Raw genomic sequence first — 22,513 nt, 5'->3', positions numbered from 1 at the left:
ACATTTAAATGGAGACTAAATGACTCAATACTCCAAAAAGAATCAGTAGTAAAAGAACGTAGAAAGAAGTTAAATGAATACTTTGAAAACAACTTGGATAAAGGAACAGATTTAAACATTGTTTGGGATGCCAGTAAAGCAGTGATGAGGGGCTACTTCATTCAATATAACCGGGAACTTCAAAGGAAACATCAAGAAAAAATTCAAACTATTCTAAATGAAATAAAGAAAAAAGAAGATAGTTTACAAAAAACACCAACAGAAACTGATATTTTGCACCAGTGGCCACGGGATTGGAAAGGTCAGTTTATGTTCCAATTCCAAAGAAGGGCAATGCCAAAGAATGCTCAAACTATTGCACAATTGCACTCATTTCACATGCTAGCAAGGTTATGCTCAAAATCCTACAAGCTAGGCTTCAGCAATACATGAACCGAGAACTACCGGATGTACAAGCTGGGTTTCGAAGAGGCAGAGGAACTAGAGATCAAATCGCCAACATGAAGAAAGCACGAGAGTTCCAGAAAAATATCTATTTCTGCTTCATTGACTATGCAAAAGCCTTTGATTGTGTGGATCACAACAAACTGTGGCAAATTCTTAAAGAGATGAGAGTACCAGACCACCTTACCTGTCTCCTGAGAAATCTGTATGTGGGCCAAGAAGCAACAGTTAGAACCGGTCACGGAACAACCGATTGGTTCAAAATAGGGAAAGATGTACGACAAGGCTGTATACTGTCACCCTGCTTATTTAACATATATGCAGAGTACATCATGAGAAATGCCAGGTTGGAAGAATCACAAGCCGGAATTAAGATTGCAGGGAGAATCATCAATAACCTCAGATATGCAGACAATACCACCCTAATGGCAGAAAGTGAAGAAGAACTAAAGAGCCTCTTGATGAGGGTGAAGGAGGAGAGTGCGAAAGCTGGCTTGAAACTCAACATTAAAAAAACTAAGATCATGGCATCTGGACCCATCAATTCCTGGTAAATAGAAGGGGTAGAAATGGAAGCAGTAACAGACTTCATTTATTTGGGCTCCAAGATCACCACAGACGGAGACTGCAGCCATGAAATTAAAAGACGCTTGCTCCTTGGGAGGAAAGCTATGGCAAACCTAGATAGCATATTAAAAAGCAGAGATGTCACCTTGCCGACAAAGATCCGCATAGTCAAAGCTATGGTTTTTCCAGTAGTAATGTATGGCTGTGAGAGCTGGACCATAAAGAAGGCTGAGCGCCGAAGAATTGATGCCTTTGAACTGTGGTGCTGGAGAAGACTCTTGAGAGTCCCCTGGACTGCTAGGAGGTCAAACCAGTCAATCTTAAAGGAAATCAACCCTGATTGCTCATTGGAAGGATTGATAATGAAGCTCAAGCTCAGATACTTTGGTCACCTAATGCGAAGAGAGATCTCTTTGGAGAAGACCCTGATGCTGGGAAAGATTGAAGGCAAAAGGAGAAGAGGACGGCAGAGGATGAGATGGTTAGATAGCATCACTGAAGCAATGAGCATGAAACTGAGCAAACTCAGGGAGGCAGTGAAGGACCGGAAGGCCTGGCGCAATATGGTTCATGGGGTCATGAAGAGTCGGACACAACTTAACGACTAAACAACAACAACAAAGCTTCTACAACAGCAGCTATCTATGTTAACTATAAAAGAAATAGAGACAAAGTTAAACTATACAAAGCAAAAATATTTTGAATCTGCAAATAAACCAGGGAGATGGCTTGCATATAAAATGAGAAAGGATAGAAACAAGAAAATGATAATGAAAATACAAGAAGGAAATGCTACCCTCACAGATAATGTAAGCATCCAAGAATCTTTTTATATTTTTTTTCAAATCTGTACAAAAGACAAGGAGTTTTATTAGATCATATTGATACATATCTAAAAAGACAAAATTTACCCAAACCCTCACAATCTCAAAAACAAATTATGAATGATCCTGTGTCCACCTTTGAAGTATCTGGAGCTATCAAAAAGGCCAAAATAGGGAAAGCCCCTGGACCAGATGGACTAACGAGTTCTTACTATAAATGTTTTGAAGATGAACTGTTGCTACCACTTAGGTGGTTGATGAATTCAATTCTAGGAGGCTCAGCAGTACCAGAGGCTTGGAAGGAAGCTAATATAGTGTTATTGCCAAAAGAGGGTCAAAATCCAACTTTGACTAAAAATTATAAACCAATCTTTTTGTTAAATAATGACTATAAGCTCTTCACATCAATATTAGCAGAGAGATTGAAAAAGATTTTATCAGACTTTATATATGAAGATCAATGTGGCTTCTTACCTAAAAGACAATTGAGAGGTAATGTAAGAATAGTTTTAGATATAATAGAATATTTACAACATCATAATGAAAAGCAAGCAGCTCTGATCTTTTTGGATGCAGAGAAAGCTTTTGATAATTTGAACTGGTTGTTCCTGTTTAAAGTTTAAAGTTTAAAGTTTAAAGTTTGGAAGATATGGACTTTGGCGAGAATTTTCTGCAAGGGATTAAGTCGATATACACTTCCCAAAAGGCAAGTATTATTGTTAATGATGAATTTACAAAACCATGTGAGATACAAAAGGGGACAAGATGGGTTGTCCTCTGTCACTTTTACTTTTTCTTTTAGTCTTGGAAGTGTTAAATTGAGATATTAGAGAAGATGTGAATATTAAGGGTTTACAAATTAAAAAGGAAGTTTTCAAATTAAGAGCTTTTGTGGAGGATTTAGTTTTGATTTTACAGGAATCTCAAAATGGAGTTGAATGTTTAATGAAGAAATTGAAAGATTTTGGTGCACTTGCTGGATTTAAGGTAAATAGACAAAAAACAAAGATGTTGGTTAAGAATATGACTATGAAAGATCAAGAAATGCTGATGAAGAAGTCCGGTTTTAAAATTGAAAAAAAGGTTAAGTATTTGGGAGTTATATTGACCATTATGAATTGTATGCTATATCAAAATAATTATGTTAAAGTCTGGAATGATATTAAAAAGGTTTTTTTAAGATGGGGAAAACTCCAACTGTCATTGTTAGATAGAATCTCAGTAATTAAAATGAATGTTTTACCTAGAATGCTTTTTCTTTTTCAGACAATACCAATATTGATAAATGATGTACCATTTAAACAATGGCAGAAAGATATTTCTAAATTTGTGTGGCAAAGTAAAAAACCAAGAATAAAATATAAACTATTACAGGATGTGAAAGAAAGAGGAGGGTTAGGTCTTGCAGATTTAAAGTTATACTTTGACGCTTGTTGCCTGGGATGGATGAAAGAATGGATGATTTTACAAAACAAGAGGTTATTGGAATTAGAAGGACATGAGTTAAGATTCGGATGGCATGGATATTTATGGTATGATAAAGTCAAAGCTAACATTGATTTTAAGAATCATTTATTAGATGTTCTATATTGAGCATTTGGAATAAATACAAGATAAGACTGTCTCTAAAAATTCCTCTATGGTTGTCACCTCAAGGAGCTTTTTACAGAAGAAAAATGATGGTTAAGCAATCATGGTTGATGTATGCAACTCTCTTATTGTTTTCTGAAGGAGAACCTAATCTGAAGAGGGGAGAAGAACTAGAATTGGAAGATTTTGTTTGCCAATGGTTTACATATGCACAGTTGCTGGAAAGATTTAAACTAGATAAGAAAAATTATGGATTTATCACCGAGAAAACTGAGTTTGAACATGCTTTGTGTACTAATGATGAACGTCTTATTGCTAAAATGTATAAACTTTTGTTAAAGATAAATTTGGAAGATGAATATGTTAAAGACTGTATGGTTAAATGGGCAAAAAACTTTGGATATCATGCAATGTTAGACCAGCGGGTAAATGTGTGGAACAAAGGGTTAAACTTTACTCTTAATTATACGTTAAAATAATATTTTTATAAAATTATGTACTGTTGGTATTTGCCACCAGATAAATTGTCAAAGGTGTATAAAGGTATGTCTGTTGGAAATGTCATCAATGTGAAGGTACATTCTGTCACTTATGGTGGACTTGCAAAAAGGCTAGGAAATATTGCAATATGATATGTACTTTGATTCAAAAGATTTTGAAAATAGATTTGTAATTGAAACTAGAGACTTTTCTTTTAGATATGATGGACAAACAAATGGAAAGACAACATGGAAATTTATTTCTTTATATGATAACTGCAGTGAGACTTCTTTATGCACAAAAATGAAAAGATATACAAATATCCATGCTGAAGAATGAACATTGAAATTATTGGAATTGGCTGAGATGGCAAAACTCACTGCTTTGCTCAAAGACAGGGCACTGTCCAACTTTGTCTCTAATTGGAAACCACTCTTAGGCTTTTTGCTTGATACTCAAAAAAATCCAGCCTTAACTTTGGGATTTGCTGATTGATGTTATACTTACAGAAATATCTTGTACAAATTATATATATTACTCAAACAGATTAATTTTTAGGAATCCTTTTGAATATTAGATTAAAAACTATTTTTTACTATGTAAATGTTTAGATATTAGAGTAAGGGCGAATATATTCTCTATCAATACCTGTACCAAGGAAAGTCGGAAGCTACTCTTTTTTGTGTGTGTTCTTCCCCCCCTTTTTTCTTTTCTTTCTTTTTTCTCTTCCCCCCCACTTTTTTCCTTGATTTTTCTATATTTTAACTTTTGTGGAAAACTTAATAAAATTAAAACAAAAAAAGAATATTCACTGGCTTAGCCAAAAAATGCATTTCCAAACTAGCAGAAGTCAAAATCCAAAGATCAGCCCTGCTGCAAAATACCTGGCAGCCCCTCACTCACTTTGTTGGGGCTCATAAGGTTAAGCAGGGCTAGGGACGGGATTCTTTCAGGGAATAGTGAGTCTGCAGACTAAGGAAACATTTTTAGATACTCATGAAACTGTGACAGGTCAGTTAGATTGGTATATTTCCAAATGTGGCCCAAACAACCCCCCAACCCCAAGCCAACCCTGGGTTTTTCCAGAGGACATCCTGAACATTTGCTGAGGTTTAATTTATGAAAAAAGAACAAGCAAGAGAACAAAGCAAATTTCCAAGGGGTGCTCTGTTAGAGAAGAGGATGCTAAATACCTGAAAGCTGTTTTGTCGTTAATTTTAAGAGCAGATAGGAACTCAGAGGAGAACCCAGAACTATGTGAAATGCTTCAGACTTGTCACTACATGCCAAGATCTTATATAGCTGAGAAAGTACTACTGTAATCTGGCAAATTTATTGCATCAGCCATTGCATCATAAACCAAATAGCTGGAAAGTGTTTAATCTTTTTAGCAACAGTAGGTTACAAGGCATTTAATAAATGAAGATTTTCTGTCTGAACAGATGTGGTTTTTATACAGGATTCCTCATGAACAGCTATGTTACAGAGTAAGTATCATATTTGTCAGTGATACACTTTCTTGTATTTCTAATTTGGCAATAATTTATATATATATTTAAGATTTGGGAAGGAAATGGTATATTTGCTCTTTTATTGTTTGATAGAGGTATCACACTGGACTCACGTAACATGCCCATTATTGGTTTAGCAGTTTAAACCTGTACTATTGACCATGGGCAGCATATATACTTGTATTCTTGTATACTTAAATCCTTATAATTGGAGAAAGAACTGTATGTATAGACAGACCAGTTCCATCAGAAATACACATGCTTGGCTACTATTAAAAATGAAAAATCAATATGCCTTGCTGAGTTTTGCAAAACCTTGATATTCTATTCCTTGTTCTGCAAAGCAAGTAAAGTAAGAATGTCAGACATAATCAAACTTAAATATTTTAAACTTCCACTGATTTCAGGGGAAGAGACAAAAGCATGTGTTTTTTTTCCCTTTGAGCAGCTCCAAACCTGAGAAGTGTTGCTTTTTCATGAAGTTTTTCAGTAATTTGGAAAGTGAGAAGCAAGTAGTAACACTGAAATATGTAACCTTTTCAAACATGCCTATGAAAAATAGTACAGGTAGTCCTCAACTTACAACAATTGGGACCAGAACTTCTATTGCTAAGAGATGTGGTTGTTAAGTGAGTTGTACCTGATTTTATGACATTTTTTGCTGTGGTCATTAAGCAAATCATGGTGATTGTTAAGTGAATCCAGCTTCCCTGTTGAATTTGCATGTTGGAAGCCCCCTGAGAAGGTTGCAAATGGTGATCACGTGACCCTGGGATGCTGCAACTCTCATAAATACATGCCGGTTGCCAAGTGCTCGAATTTTGATCACATGACCGTGGGGACGCTGCAACAGTTGTAAGTGCAAGGACCTGTCGTAAGTCACTTTTTTCAGCATCATCATAACTTTGAATGGTTGTTAAACGGATGGTCATAAGTTGAGGACCACCTGTAAATGAAGTTGTATGGCTTTTTTCTTTTTTATATACTCTACTGAGGTTGTTCATTTCACCACAGTTTCCTACTTCTGTCTCATTCTCATCTTTAGTTTAGATTTTGCCTTAAATTAAGGTTTTTCAGAATGGTCACTTTTTAAGGATACTATGAAAGTGGAGAGGTTTCAAAGAAGAAAATAAACTGCTTGTGAACTGAAGGATTCTGAAATAGTTCAGAGTGACTATACAATTCTGACCTGCTCTCAGTTTTATTGTGACTTGTATCTTTAAAGATATATTCCTTTTAAATCCTTTTTTGTATAGCTTCAAATAGCACACAAATGAACATCAGACATATAAATATCTTAAAAAATCAATATAAACATTGGGGAAGAAAAGCATGTACTCTATGGACCAGCTTGATACTAGAACTGTGAAAATAATGAGAATAGACCACTGTTCAAAAATAGCCTCACTGACAGGTGACAGGTACTAAGGAGGAGTTGCAGTTCCTGCTTCATTTTGCACATCTTCCCTGTGTCTGTTACCTGTCTGTTAATCTAGCAGGCATGGAAGAGGGCAGAGTGTGAAGCAGAAGGGGATGGTGGATAATCAGTGAGCTCCATCCTCAACTAGTGCTGTAAGGGAGTGGCAGTGCTGGCTGGCAGTGGGTGGCTGTAGCTGGCAGCACTTAGCCCATGGTGTAGGCAAAATGGCATCCCTGCCCCCTTCCAATAATAAAACAGTAAAAACTACAGCTACAGAAAATCCCTTGTCAGCAGAAGTAGCAGAAAGTTTATAATGCCTTTACCGGTGACAGAATCAACAACACACAGCTGGCAGAGCTTTCCTGGTTTAATTAACCTGTCCCATGTTTAAACACAGGTCTTTCAAAAGAGCGCTATCCATGTTACAAACCAACAAGCAGTTCTAGTGCTAACCTATCCCCCGCTCTCTCTCCACCACCAAAGACCTGTAAACCACTCTGGAAAATGCCAATGAGGCATCATAGAGGCAGATGTTTCTGTGGAAGCCAGGTGTCTGGCCATGCCAAGAGCCAAGAGCCAAACTCAAAATTGTCATGGAGGATAGTTCTCAGCAACTGGAGGGAAGGAAGGGTACCCCAGCAGCCTCAAGTGTCCAGGAGATTCCTGCTCCCACCCATGGCATCATCCACGTGGTACCTGGTATCCCACAACATACCCACAATAACAGTTGTATCAAGAGAAGAGGGAAAACACTCCTTTAAAATCTGAACAGCTAAATATGACTTTAATCTGCTTGAGCTATGGGTTGGGTATGAGACAAAGGCTACACATAAGGATATGACATCACTGGGCATCTTCATGCTGTGGTTAGGGGGACGTGAAGATGAGCTCTCATGAGAAGTTTGTTTGGTTATTTATTTATTTATTTATTCATTCATTCATTCATTCATTCATTCATTCAATTTCTATGGCCACCCATCTCAGACAATAACTCTGGGCAGCCATAGATTACAGTTATAATCAATAAAATGAGATGATAAACATGTTTAATAAGTAACAAGCTATACATTATGTGGCAGTTACAAAAAGACACTGAGGAGAGTTATAGTATGGCAGAAAATAGCCTGACTGCAATCTACTAACTACCAACTCTATTGATTGCCTCCCCAATCCCACCATTGGCAATTATTAGCCCTTAGGCAAAAGTTCAGAAACGTAACCATGGATCACCTTAAGAAAGAAATCAAAGGATCAATTCACTATTAGTTCTCACAAAAATACACCTGACCACACAAATTCCTTTTTTAACAATTTCTCAAAACTTGAAACTCTTATGTGGATAATTTTGATATACAGGTGTATATATCATTATACCTGAGAAAAGCTAAATAGGGGCATGAAAAAATACATGATTTTTAATACACATTATGAATGCATGAAAGAAGAATCTAAGCAAGCTAAGGATGTGATTTTATCAGCTGCATGATATACTGTGCATTATCCCTTGGCAACTTAATTAGAATCTTAGATTGTCCAATGTATAAATCCAGGTTTTATCTGTTATTCCACAATTGTTTCAGTTTAGGACGTTGGTCTGTTAGCAAAGTCATTTTGCTCACAGAGAGAAGCTTTGCTGCTAATGCTTGACTCCTCAGTCCACAAGTTACCCTGCGTGTCTCAGAAACCAGGGAGAGATTTGCTAATGCATCTACCCTCCCCTCCCCTTCTTCTGAGAGCCTGAACAGAAACTCTGCAAAAGGGACCAGAGGCAAGAGTTTTTCCATTTTCAGCCTCTATCTACAGTAAACAGGCAGGCCCAGTTATCAGACTTAGCAATCAGAGTAACACGTGGGAGGAAATAATTAGTCACTGGTTTAATTATTATTACAGAGCACAGAGCACACACATCTCAACGTGCTTTGACAGAGAGCCAAGATGAATCAGAGTTGGCCATGGTGCATGGATTGGGTTTAGGAGAATAAACCAAGGTCAGATAATTGGAGAGACATGGGACTAGTATAAAACAACAGCTTATTAAATGAATGAATATTTGTCTTTAAGTTGTCACAATACTCTTTCTAAACAGAATCTTCTTGCAATAAAATCTTGTACAATGGATTAAGATGGCAAACTCTCTGGAAATTACATCCATAAAAACCTCTCTGTCTTCACCTCCTTCCTTGTCCTACCTGTTCAATACAGTAGTAGATTTAAAAATCTAAAAACAGATATGCATAAAACTGTAAATAGCAGTTCTCTAGCTGTTTGCTGACCTCTTGTGTTCACTATGAGGATTTGATGAGAAAAAAGAGCTAAACTGCTACTGCAGTTCTAAAAAATAAACCTCACCTTTTTAAACTCTTAAAAAAGAGCCATTTAGATTAAAAAAACACAGATCAGATTTCAAAAATGTTACATGGCGTTTTTGGAAGTGAAGGGTCATATTTCAAAAGTACCCAGTTTTGCTAACATCGCAGAGTTTGCTTTATCTGATCTCCTTCTCCTTCTCCTTCTCCTTCTCCTTCTCCTTCTCCTTCTCCTCCTCTGGCATTAATATACAATGCATGCAAACCACAGCAATGCATATATTTCCATCTATTCTGCAATCTTGGTAGTATAATCTATTGTGCAGAATTCTAAATAACAAGACTATGAATAACGTAAGAGTGTTTTAAGGAGAACTAAACAGGGGTGTTAATAATGCTATATATGAAACGCACTCCAGACCCTATTTAGTCAGAAATAAACCCCATCAAATTCAACTGTCATTATTCTCTGAGCTACCTTCTGCAGTACTGTGCCCATCAGAAGTTTGGGATTTTAACTCCTACAGTTAACACAGAGCAGGGCCAAAGAATGAGATTATGGGAGCAGGAATCTACTATCTCTGAAAGTTGGGGAAGTTTATCCCAGGAAATATAATTAGGAATTGCAATCTTATCTATGAGCAAGCTTCATTGTATAGTGCTACTTTTGCATAACTGCATAGGATTGTGCTTTTAACTGTTCCCTGTTGTCCATTTTAATAACTATTGTTTAATTTCAAAAAAGTGTTTCGGATGGATACACAAAATACAAATTCTCTGTCTCTGTTTGGTCTCTTAGTGATTTACTCTTAATCCACCCTGCCGCTACTTTTGGGATTCGCTTGATTTTAGGTTTTTCTTAACTGTTTTCTTTTCTTTTCTTACTTCCAATCTACCATTTTTTTCTAGTTCTGGCTGGGCGTTCTTTTTCTTAAAAAGCCCGCAAACAAGCTTATGTGTATAATGAGCCTTACACACCAGGAGGATACCTGGCATCTGCTGCTGGGCACGCCCCTGGCTGTATCGTGATGACGGCTGTGAAGCAGAGCTGGCGTGTTGGCATGCTGCAAACGCTGAAAAACGCCACTCCCTCTGCGCTCTCATAAACCCAGCTTTTGTGAAACGTTCCTACATCTTTATTTATGATGCATCCAAGACCCAGAAGCAGAAAAGAAAAAATGTGCTGCTTCCAATGCTTATACTCATTAGGAAACATGCAAAACGTCGAGCTGAGGCCCAAAGTCTCTGCAGCATTCTGTTTCATACATAAATCACTTTAGGTTTCCGTCACCAGAAGCCTACGCCAGGTCCGTCTCAGGTCCATCGTGCTTCTTCGCCCTTCTTCTCTCATTGAAGGCAGATTTTAGCATTTTGTATTTCCTGTTTGTGATGATACGCTTTGTACCATATTTCACCCGCAACCTTCAAGGAACTGAAAAGAACAGAAAATAAGATCCTGCTTCATTGCTGAGGCTTAAGTCCTACTCAGAAGGAGACATGCATCTGATTCAAGTAGAGGAGTGAATTCAGAGCAAGTGCAGTACATGTTAGTAAAAACAGTAACTGTTTTTAGCTTTGTTGTATGCTGCCCAGAGTCGCCTGTGGTGAGATGGGCGGCTATATAAATTGATTTAATCAAACGGAAGGAAGGAAGGAAGGAAGGAAGGAAGGAAGGAAGGAAGGAAGGAAGGAAGGAAGGAAGGAAGGAAGGGAGCCACACAAAGGTTTCTGAGTGGTTGCTATTTCTCCTTTTAGGCGTTTCACATTTCTTGAGAGTAATCTCTAGCTTGCATTGCTGCTTTATAGACCCACAACATTATCATAAAGCAGCACTTTATCCAAGCCCCCAAATTGCAAGGTGGTGGAGGGCAGAGTCTACCTATCTTCAGGAGGCTCCTATCCCAATACTACCAACTTAGACCCTGTTTATTATCTTCTTTAATGACTAATTCTCTAGTAATAACTAATTTTATGAAAGAAAAATGTGATAGAGCACATGCTCAATGACTGGCATCTCTCTCTTTCTGCTACTAGCTTGGTTATTTCTTAAAGGATCTACATCCAAAATCTTTGTCCTCATTAATAGCATGATTCTTTACATACAGGTCCCTTTTGAAGCCTCTACCCAATGGACTGAGTGTTCAATTGCTGTTTTCACCCTCAGAAATATGTCTGTAACTTCTCATGTTCTCCTTTCCCATACCCTTAAGAGCAAAACTTTTTAGATTCTTAATTTGATTGCTGTTTGGCTCATCTGTGATATCCAATCTTTATATATTGGATGCCTCCTAGATCCCCAGCTCCTCTTCTGACCTGGTACTCTTTGCAGTCTGGTACTTACTGCACAACGTCAGCAAAGCCAGTGAAGAGAGGTTTTGACTGGTATTCAACACCATGCTTGGCACACATGGCCTTCACCAAAGGAGCCACCTTCCGAAAGTTGTGTCGAGGCATCGTAGGGAAGAGACTATAGGCAGAAAGAAAGGCAAAGAAGCTGTGATCCCTCTACTATCTTTTTCTCTTATCCGAACTATGGAACAGTTTCTCACTGATGCCTTAGAACATTTCTTACTGCCCTAAAGCTGTACTCACTGATGCTCAATTTGAAAATTCAGGTGCCCTGTTACCCAGTCGTTGAAAAAAGACTGATTCACATTGCATGTCGCCTGAAGCTGGGAGAAGAGAGAAAGAGGTGTTTTAGTCTGGACATACCGCGAATGATGGAAGAACAATTTTCAAGCAAATGCCCACGATTTATATTCACGTACAGTATGCTTGAATGTATGTATGTATGTATGTATGGGTATATAATTTGTATGTTCAGGAAAAAAAATGCATTTTGGAAAACTTGAATTATATTACCTTAATAATATAGTTTAAATATTCATTCAGTATCAAATCTGATATTCACCATTGTACAGTTCTGAAAACATGAATTAAAATGGAATTCCAGAAATATGTTTATTTTTCATTTTGGAAAACATTTCTTTTCAACAGTTACTTTCAAATTTTCTCCCTACATATTTGAGACTGGACCATGTCATCTGGTAAGACTGGAACACACAGGCCTCCTTTTCTAAAAAGAATATGCTGATCCTGGTGAAAACATGATGCTGGGAATGGAAAAGAGAGAAATGATTTCTCCACTGGCCAGCTTCTCTTTCAGCTAGTGCTATTATCTTAAAATGAGGCCAAAGGATACTTGTTCTGCTCATCTCATTTCCATTTTTATACAATCCAAACAAAAGCAAGGACAATCATACTCTCTAAGAAAGGGCATGGTATTTCTAAACACAGTTCAGACCTTTCCATTAGGGAAATAATAGAAAAGCACTGTCAAAAGAATAATGGGTAAAAAACATTCAAAAACAAATTCAGCTTTCATACATGCAAATTATAGTTTGATGCTGTGGTAATTAGGTACTTATGGATCTTTGAATTACCGCACATATAGCAAAACTACACAAAGCAGTTAGAGTTTAAGTGTGCCCAGCCATCAATTTTATCTGTGGGTTCTTTCTTACCTGCGTAGAGAACCAGTCCTTGTTTGTATCTCGATCAATATGCATAGGAATATGGCTCATCTGTGATATCCATGTAAACAGGATACTCTCAAGAATACTGAGAGACAGAAATGAGGCAAAGTCAGGAAGTGAAACCGTATCTCCACAAATCAACCATGAAGGAGAAGAGTGGGGTAATTCGCTGGTTTGTTTGCTAGGCTTAGAATACAAGTAATGCACAAGATATAATCATGCCTTTTGGTGAAAACCAGTACCTGTCCAGCTGAAACACCTCCCCCCCACCCCCCAGCTACAGTGAGTCAGATCCAAACGAAGCTCTGCTTTTGTCCAGGGGCACCCAATCTTTCTGAGTCAATGGGCACAGTTGGAGCTTTGACCACATACTGTGGAAACTGACATAGAATGGCCACTATCGAGAGGCTTGGCTGTATCCCAGAGAGATATACTGTATAATGGCAAATGGGTGACATACCACCCAAGAAAAACTGGTGAGGTTGTTCTTGCTACTCCCTCCAGCCCCTCAGCATGCTCTTTGCCACACTCAGATGACTTTTGTCTACTTTTCCAGGCAGATGGACATACCTGTTATTAAGCATTTTGATTATAATAGTAAAATCTAATAAAACTAAACTTAAAGAAAGAAAAGAGAAACCCAAACAGGATCTACTTCCCACAAGAAGCTGTTTGCACTTTATAATTAATTTCAAAATCTTTTTGTAAAAAATTCAATATCCCAATCTTATCTGGACCCTTAGTCCATTTATAACTTTCTAAGATCAAAATCTTATTTAGCTTTTTGCTGTTTGTTTCAGATTCTTTAAATTCTTAAGCTTATAACTAAATTTTTATTTAGATGAAAGGCAAACGCAACTGGCATTTTCAAACTTGTCATTCTGAAGGTCTCCAATAGCTTAGAAGAAGTTAATGAGCAATTCTGAAAGTGATTAGAAAGTGAGGTTTGCAAACTTAGTGCCCTTTAAAAGTGTCCACCATGATTGTGAGCAAGATGGCTGATCTCTTTCTCTTCCAGCACTCAAACCGACAGAAACCACTGTCCTGTGGTCTCCTCGTGGGGAGCAGCCATCCGGAGCACATGCGGGTGATCTCCCATCCTCTCCTTATCTGGGGAGGTTCCAAAGAACCAATTTACTCACCCGTTTCTTGGTCTTTGCTGCAGTCATTGAGTCTGCTTTGGCTTTCTGAGAAAGGAAGTGGTAGATGATTTTCTCTGCATATGGTTCATCTGCAACTTCCAGGGGAGGTATAGTGAACCGAGCCGGCTTCAGTTCGCTATACCTCCCCTGGAAGTTGCAGATGAGCCGTATTCAGAGAAAATCATCTACTGCTTCCTTTCTCAGAAAGCCAATAGGGCCTAAGGCATGCTTGTGAATAAAGAGTAAGGTAGAATGCACCTATTCTGTTTTAAATTAAAACCATTGGTATGGAAAGAAGTATATTTGGAGTAGCATCAGACAACGGCACTGTGTGAAACAGCAACACTGGGCTTTGTGGAACAGTCTTGACTCCAGTCACTATAGTGATAACCTTTGAGACAGCAGTGTGATGCTGAAAAATGGGGTGTTTCAGCCTGACATGTTGCATTGGAAGCAAAAAGGTGGGCCACTTTATTCCACCTGGCTACTTCACTTTGGTGCATATATTTTTTCCTCCATGCACTTCATCTGCAGGCAATTCAATATGGCACCTAGAACTGAGGGCTGCTTCACTTCATGGACCTCCATCGAAGTGGCACTTCATCTAAGGTTCAGTCAAAGTGAAAGACCTCTTTGATGCTTTACATATACGTGATGGTTGATTCACATATGCAAACTGTAAAGTGGTGCATGCTGTGGTCAGTAAATGGTGAATGTATCAGTCCTCAATGGGAAGGAAATGAGTATGTGTGTGCTAAAAATAATATCAAGGATTTTTGGATAAATCCAGAACAGCCTTCCCCAGCCTAGGCACCCTCCAGGTGTACGGACTTCAACTCTCCGAATTCCCCAGCCGGCATAGCCACTACTAGCAATGGTAGAGTTGAAGCCCACACATATGGAGGTGGGCAAGGCTGGAGAAGGCTGATCTAGAGAATGGCCAGTCTGTAATTACAGACTGTCTCTATGAAAGAATGGAGGAAAACATTTTTAAAAAAATTAGTAAATATGATGAGCAGTACTTCAGAAGAAGGAGGAGTCCCAAAGCGCCCTTGAATCCCAATATGGGCGTGAAGGCAATAAAGAATCGGATAAAATATGCCACACTCCATGCTAATTCCTACAGAAGAAAAGAAAAGGAATGGACATTAGAACAGCATCTTCCCTTGCTCCAAGTAGGCACCCTTTATGGAGCCTTACAGGGATCCAGATGTACATCTTTTCAAAACTCTGCTTTGTTGACTGCCCACTTTGACAGAGTAGTCTTCCAACCCAGCTCACTAAATAAATACATTATTTTCAGCTATTGACATGTCATGTGGTGTCAGGTAAGATCACAAAGATTTTGTTAGGTTTGGTTACCCCACAAAATTTCAGCCATTTTTAATTAGGTTGCTTGTTAACAGTGCATGGTGGATCCCCACTTTAAACAAGGCTGGAAAAGACTCTTCTGCCATCCTCTCCATTTGTAAAAAGAAGTCCAACCCTATTTCCAATCCCTGTAGATTTTTTTTAAACAGAAAGATGAACCATAACTTCATTTATGTTTGTGTTCAACTTGCCACAAACCTTTCCTGAATCAAAGCCCTCAAAATTACTCCTTCAGAAAACTGGGTCGGAGTTCTTTTACATACTTAGTCCAACTGATGTCATTGACCATCATGTCCTGGGAAAGATGGAAGATGGAAAGGTGAAGATGGAAAAAATGGCTTCCTCATAAAAGGCCTTCTGATGAGTAGCAATGGGAACTGTTCATCTGGAAGCACTTTAGAATTGGGTGGGATCAGCATTCCTATTCACCATTCCACCATGCCAATTTTTTATATGCTCCTAAAAATTGTCTATCCTTTTCATACCCTCTTAAGTAAGTAAAATTCTAAACCTAGAAGCTTATTGTATGGGGGAAGTTTAATATTTGGTATGGATGATTTGCATACTCACCCTCCAGAGCTTGCGTTGCAGTATAAAGTAGAATGAGTAAAATTGAAAAACCGGTACTACAATTACTGGCAACGCTGTAGAAGGAAAAAGATGTAAATAGCCATTGATTGTTCTTTCTAAACAAAAAGAGGACCCATAGAAACAGGAAGCATGAACCACACTCCCCGAATGGTTTGTACTTAACATTCTGGAAAGATTGTCATTGTGCTTGGGAAGCCCAGCGTCAAAAATAAATCAAACCCTGAAACTTTTACTGGCAGACACTGCCTGAATTGTGCCACTCCGACTGTTTGTTTTGGCTCCAAATATTGATTAAAATACATCGGAATGAGTTAAAAGAAGGTCTCTTACAGTATTCCTGGCAGTAAGTGCACAATAACCATCTTAACCTACTCGGGTTTATTTAGAAGAAAGTCCTGGTAAATCCAGCGAGGCTTACTTTCAAGTGTTTATTTATTCATTTGGAAGACACACGGCCACCCATGTTGTGCACACAACTCTGGGCGACTTAACAACAATGACAAAACCAAAAACAAGGAAAAAAGAAAAAAGAAAATAAAAAAAACAGGCACCTGACCCACAATCTCCTGCCCATCAATCCATACACTCCTTGGGCTCCAGCCGTACTGAATCCCCACGCCCAAAGGGAAAAGCCAGCCCTTTACGGATTTCTGGAAGGCTAAAATTGTGGGGGCTCGCCAGATCCCAGGGAAAGGGGGTTCCAGGGCAGGGGCTGCCACGGAAAAGGCCTGCTTCCTAGACCCCACTGGAGGGCAAGACTTAAGGGATGGGCCTGGAATGTGCCCATCCTAGCTAGCCTAGTCGAGTAGGCAGATACCCTCAAGGAGAGGCGGTCCCACAGATAACCTGCAGGACAGGCAGGAAAAGGTGACAGCATCCTGCACTGCATTGTGCCTTACATGCAAGGGATCTTTTTATCTGGGAAAGTGCCACATGGTACTAATTTCATTATATTTTTGTCTGGCTTTTCAGATTTTGTTCCCCACGGTGGCTCATATGGGGGGAAGCAGGGAGGGAGGAAGGATCAGTTTAACAATACCGGACCAAAGTGAGAAGTTGCAGGCATTTGTATCAATCTGGGGCCAGGCAGATGTTCCTTGTTGGCGTTCCTGGTTGGATAAAGATTTCTGGGACTAACCCAGCAGCCCCTGCTTCCCTGAGCAATTATGCAGGCCAGAGAACTTTATCCTGCTTTTTGGTCCTTCTAAAGATTATTTGTTGGAGACAAATAATGATGGCAGAAAAGGGGAAACTAAATTCCCTGCAACTGTTACTTCTCTGGCCAACTGTCTCCGCATGTAAAAGTGAGAAAAATCTGAAGCAGGTGTAATTAATTGTTATCACTTTATAACATATGTGATTTTTTCCCCATGTGAATAAGATAGGAAGCACGACAGGAGGGGATATTACTTTAAAATATCTTTTTTTTACCTTCAGGGATTTTAACTTGTATCAAGAAATATTATAACATATGAGCTCTGAGGTCTGGACTCTTAAGTAATGCAGTTTGTTCTATTATCTTAGAGTTGCCTTAATCCCTTCACGTATTTCATTGTAAGTGAAATTCTGAGGATATGCAATGAATGAACAACACGCACAGAATTAAAGCCACAGATGGATAAGACAAAGACATTGGGACAATTGATATCTCAAGTTGTTGTTACTGTTGTTATTCTGATGTCTGAAAGATATAAGAAGATCTTTCATAAGAACACCTTTTCATCATAAGCATTTTCTCCTTACCATGTAGGAAAATGTACATTGTGACTCACAATGCAGGTGTCATCTTTTAGTCCTTACACTGCAATGTTGCTTGCAAGCACTATAACATTTTCTCACTTGCCGCCCCTCACCCCCCCCCAGGTGGATGCCTATAAATATACAGTAGATGCAATTTACCTGCAGATGCTTTACACACACCCCCCAATTTGTCATTGCCCATCTCATTAAAATGACTGGGCAGTCTACAGTGGAGATAAAATCAATTAAAATACAATATAAAAACAGTCTTAAATAAATAATAAATAAATTCCAGGAATGATGGGATTGGCGAATAGTTCAGGGAGTGCCATCAGGGCGCCAGCCACCCCCAGGATTGATAAAAACTCTTATCGCCCCATGCAAGCTGGCAGAGCCAGGTCTTTGGTCCTTTCCAGAAAATCGGGAGGGTAGGGCCCCGCCGCACCTCTGGGGGGAGAATTTTCCAAGGGGCGGGGGCAACAGTAGAGAAGACTCTCACCTTGGGCCCCGCCAGCCGACATTCTCTCGCCAATGGTGTCCGCAACATGCCCACTCAGCCTGACCAGGCAGGATCTGATGGGGGTGAGTCAGTCCCTCACCTTTAAAGCCCATGCCATGTAGCTAACCAACACCTTGAATTGGATCCGGAAGCAAACTGGCACCCAATGCAGCTCCTGCAGCAAAGGTGTTATATGTGCCATCCTTGGGGCACCCAAGATTGTCCATGTGGCTGCATTTTGAACCAGCTGTAGCTTCCAGATACTCTTCAGGGGTAACCCCATGTAGAGCGCATTGCAATAGTCTAACTGAGAGATGACCAGGGTGTGAGTGACTGACCGGAGAGCCTCCTGATCCAGGAAAGGGCATAACTGGTGCATCACACGAAGTTGGGCAAAGGTCCTCCTGGCCACAACTGCCACCTGCTCCTCAAGCAGGAGTTGTGAGTCCAGGAGGACCCCCAGATTATGCACGGGTCTGTCTGGGGCAGTGTAACCCTGTCTAAAACCAAAGATGGTAAATCCTTGGATTCAGAGGGGCCTCCGATCCACAGCCACTCTGTCTTATTAGGGTTCAGCTGAAGCCTGTTACAATCCAGACCCCCACAGCCTCCATGGTAGGCTACACATCGTAAAAGAGTGGGCACGGCATCACTCATGTCACCCGGGATGGAGATGTATAACTGGGTATCATCTACATATTGATGATACCTCATCCCATGGTGGCAGATGATCTCACCAAGTGGTTTCATGTAGATGTTAAGAAGCAGAGAGAGTACTGAACCCTGCAGCACCCCACAATGGATGGGCCATGGGCTGGACCTCTCGCTCCCAAGCAACACCGATCGGGATTGACCTTGGAGGAAGGAAGAGAACTAGCGCAAAACTGTGCTGCTCACTCCCAACTCCCTAAGTTGACCCAAAAAGATACTGTGGTCAATGATATCGAAAGCCACTGAGAGGTCAAGAAGAGCAAGGATGGATGCACTACATCCATCCCGCTCCTGCCAGAGATCATCCATTAGTGTGACTAATCCTGTTTCCATCCCGAATCTGGGCCTGAAACCTGACTGAAAAGGGTCCAGATAATCTGTTTCCTCCAGAATACTCTGGAGCTGCAATGCCACCACCTTCTTAACCATGTTCCCTAAAAAGGGGTGGTGGGAGACTGGACAAAAATTGTCCAATATGGTGGGATCCTTGAGAAGGGGTATGCACCAGTACCTCTTTAAAAGCAGCTGGGAACACTCCCTCCCTCAAGGATGAATTCACCATTGCCTGCACCCACCCACGTCACCTCCTAAGTAGCCTTAACCAGCCAGGAGGGACATGGATCTAGTTGACAAGTGGTGGCACTTACCCTCTGGAGGACCCTGTCCACTTCCTTGGGTCCAACTGGATCAAACTGTTCCCAGATAACAAGGTAAGTCCATATCCTGGGCATCTCTACAGACCATGCCCCATACTTGGCATCCAACTGGGACCAAATGCAAGCGATTTTATCCTCCAGATGCCCAGAAAACTCTTCTGCACAGTCCTGTAAATGGACCTCTGGGCCTCACTTTCCCAAAATGGATCGGGTGATCTTAAACAGGCTGCTGGGTGGCATTCTGCGACAAAGAGTGCAGAATGTTGCTGTTTTCCCACTCTTATTGCCATAAGGTAGGCCTTAATAGCACCTCTAGCTTGTTTTTGGTTGTGTTCGGTCCTTGTTTTCCTCCAGCAGTACTTGAGGCATCTCTTAATCCTTTTCAAGACCTTAACTCCTCCATAAACCACGAGGAGTGTTGGACGTGATGGGTCAGGAGAGGTCACATGGGCGCAATATTGTCCAAGGCCTTGGCCGCTTTCCTATTCCAGGTAGCAGCCAAGGCCTCCACTGCACCATGCAGCAGACCCTCGGGTATAACCCCCAGCTCCCTTTGGAACCCCACTGGGTCCATCAGTCATCATCGTGGACTGGTTGAATAGGTCCCACCCCCTGCAGAGGGGGGTAACAAGGAGAATCTCAAGGCCAGAAGGACATGATCTGACCATGACAAAGGGGACAGATGTAATTCCTCCTTCAGATCACATTGCCACAGATCTGACCAGAAAACCAAGTCTGGTGTGAGGCCACTGTCTTGAGTTTGGTCACAAATAATCTGGGACAGGCCCATGGCTGCCATGGTGGCCATGAACTCCTGAGCTGCCCCTGAGGCATGTCCTAGGGACACAGGTTGAAGGCAAGACCATAAGTCTGGGGAACTCCGCTGCCAGCCCCTCAACGGCCTCCAGCAGCTCAGGCAAAGAGGTTGCTATGCAGCAGGAAGGCTGGTACAGTAGCAACAATCCCAATGGTTCTCGAGAGCCCAGCTTCAGGAACAAGGTCTCACAACTGCCACTTGTGGAGAGCGCCCCTGAAGGCCAGCAGAGTCCTGGATGACAACTGCTACCCCTCCTGCTCTGCCTGGGTTCTTGGCTGGTGCCAGACCATGAACCTGGCTAGGCACATTTCTGAAAGGGGCACCCTGCCTTCAGGGCCCAGCCAGGTCAGCCTGCTCCTCAGTGATCAAATCACATATAAGGAGGGCCTTGTTGTTAACTGACCTGGCATTAAAAAGCAGGAACCAAAAGCCAGGGCCTCTGTGGATCTGCTGTCCAAGACCTGGGTCTGAGTCTAGAGGGCCAGAACATGCCACCGGTAATAGACACCGGGGCCATCTTCCCCAAGAGTGGCCCGCCCCCTGGCTCCCATCATAACATCCCCTCTCCATCGCCACCTGAATGGTACAACCCGCCCTGAGCCACCCAGGGCCTCCAGTTCCTCCTGATCCTGGACCTCTGGCCTCCATAGTTAGGGGACCCTCCATCCTACCATAAGACACTTAATCAATCCGGGGGGGGCTCCAGTTCCTGCTCTCAGTGCCATGGAAGTCCTATCCCTCACCCCCTCATACACTGTGTCCCCTTCACCGGCTTCTCTCACTGGCCAGTAGGGGCACCCACTTCATCTCCCCACTCACCCCGACTCTCACTCGGGGACGAGTATCCTCACTCACATGCACTCACCCAGACACTCAAACAAATACCCTCAGACTCCCCTTCCTGTCTCTCACACTAGGGAGGGAGGCCCAGCTATCAACTACTGGAGGCCCCCCAACACCCTGCCTGGGATCGAATCAGCTGGGCCCCAAGTTATTAGAGTGAAGGTACCAATATTATGACAGTGCTATAGGCAAAGGGCCAGCAGACCAGACCTTCAACAATGTGGTCTCCTCTCAACTGCTGTAAGCAGTTAGTGGTGGTGGTCACCAGCTTGGCTGGCTTCAAAAAAAGGTTGGACCAATTCATGGAAGTCATGAGGATCAATGGCTATTAGCCTGGGTGGTAGTGTGGCTGCCTCTGAAGGCCATCTGCAGGAGTCTAGTGGCCTTCCTCAGTTGGCCACTGTGAGAATGGACTGCTGGATTTGATGAATCAGGGGCCTGATCCAGCAGACACCGCTTATACTCTTCTGTATAAAGTAGTTTCAAGAAGAAAAGCAGCTGCTAAAGAAGAGGGTGGGCTGTCTTTTCCATTACTTTCCTGTCCCTCTTCCCCTGGCCATTTTCCTCTGGTCTAATTTGATGATGGATGGTCCTCAGCCCTGCCTATGGAGGACCAAATAATTGAGCAACTGCAGGAGAAAAGTGCAGTGCCCTCTCCTGCTTGCCTTTTCTCTCGTTGCAGTTTTAGCCATAGTCTGCTTCTGAAGCTGTGGACTTAGAACCAGGGCACCACCTTAAGTATGTAAATTAAACTCATGGAAATCTGTTCTGAGAAGGAAAAAGAGAAAATTCCTCCTCATTCTCTGCAATGTTCTGATATGTTACTACTGCAGTTGCTGCCACTACTCTTGTTCCTCCCCTCCTCCTCTTTGTATTATTACTAACACTACAGTTGTTTAGTTATTAATTAGCTAGGCATTCTGTAGGATGCAAATATAATCTCTTAAGCCTCCAAAGAGGTCATGGTAGAAAAGATAAAGTCCAAAGATGATCCAGACCTTTTTCATGAAAGTTTTTTTTTTGTTTTTGTTTTGCACAAGAGAAAGTTAATCTGCAGCTTAACAGGAGGTATTTGTTGTTGTTCAAAGAGCTTCTGGGGAAAACATAGATACTCACTGAAGAAAAAATACTTGTGCTGGTAGTTATAAGGCATGAATTTCTTTTTCTGCAAACCCAACTGTAAAAGAAAGAAAGTCATGAAAAACAAATATCCTTCAGTAATTATCCTTTGTCAGGACTCCATTTCTATAAATACCCTTTCCTGCTGCTCCATGAAATTACTTGGGCAAGAAAAAGCAAGGAAAGTGAGATGCACACAGGCTGTCCGTATAATAGATTGCAGTTGTAGTAGACTGCAGTCTTGCGTAGGTCGGTGCGTAGCCTCCATCCCACCCTTCATCTTCTGCCCTACCAGAGCTGCCAGGGGCTTGGACAGGGTAGACAACCTGCTGTTCTACTTCCCCAA

At 41.1% G+C, this 22,513-nt stretch overlaps 1 protein-coding gene and 1 long non-coding RNA gene across 4 annotated transcripts in view; one reads left to right on the top strand and one right to left on the bottom strand.

Annotated features, from left to right (window-relative positions):
• Positions 1-5,117: 5,117 nt before the first annotated feature.
• LOC148215007 (uncharacterized) lies at positions 5,118-11,583 on the top strand. 3 transcript variants are annotated; one of them, XR_015797138.1, is made up of 3 exons: positions 5,118-5,392; positions 6,150-6,271; positions 11,435-11,583. It is a non-coding gene; the product is annotated as an uncharacterized LOC148215007 (long non-coding RNA). The 3 variants fall into 3 exon arrangements; XR_015797139.1 differs by having other exon boundaries at positions 6,150-6,290; XR_015797137.1 differs by having other exon boundaries at positions 6,092-6,271.
• Positions 7,866-22,513, bottom strand: part of LOC103052091 (acyl-CoA (8-3)-desaturase-like) — a 34,540-nt gene continuing 19,892 nt past the window's right edge. Inside the window, exons 6-12 of the mRNA XM_088146180.1 lie at positions 22,165-22,225; positions 15,762-15,835; positions 14,843-14,940; positions 12,667-12,763; positions 11,735-11,814; positions 11,484-11,609; positions 7,866-10,574 (exon numbers count right to left, since the gene is read on the bottom strand). Of these exons, the coding sequence (XP_088002306.1) occupies positions 10,490-10,574; positions 11,484-11,609; positions 11,735-11,814; positions 12,667-12,763; positions 14,843-14,940; positions 15,762-15,835; positions 22,165-22,225 (621 nt within the window). The 3' untranslated portion in view covers positions 7,866-10,489. The remainder of the gene's footprint in view (positions 10,575-11,483; positions 11,610-11,734; positions 11,815-12,666; positions 12,764-14,842; positions 14,941-15,761; positions 15,836-22,164; positions 22,226-22,513) is intronic.

This window comes from Python bivittatus, unplaced genomic scaffold (assembly GCF_059951505.1).
Source record: "Python bivittatus isolate LINGU-HERP-01145 unplaced genomic scaffold, Pbiv_v1 ctg000480_np1212, whole genome shotgun sequence".
NCBI lineage: Eukaryota > Metazoa > Chordata > Lepidosauria > Squamata > Pythonidae > Python > Python bivittatus.
This window is presented reverse-complemented; position numbering and strand designations above follow the sequence as displayed.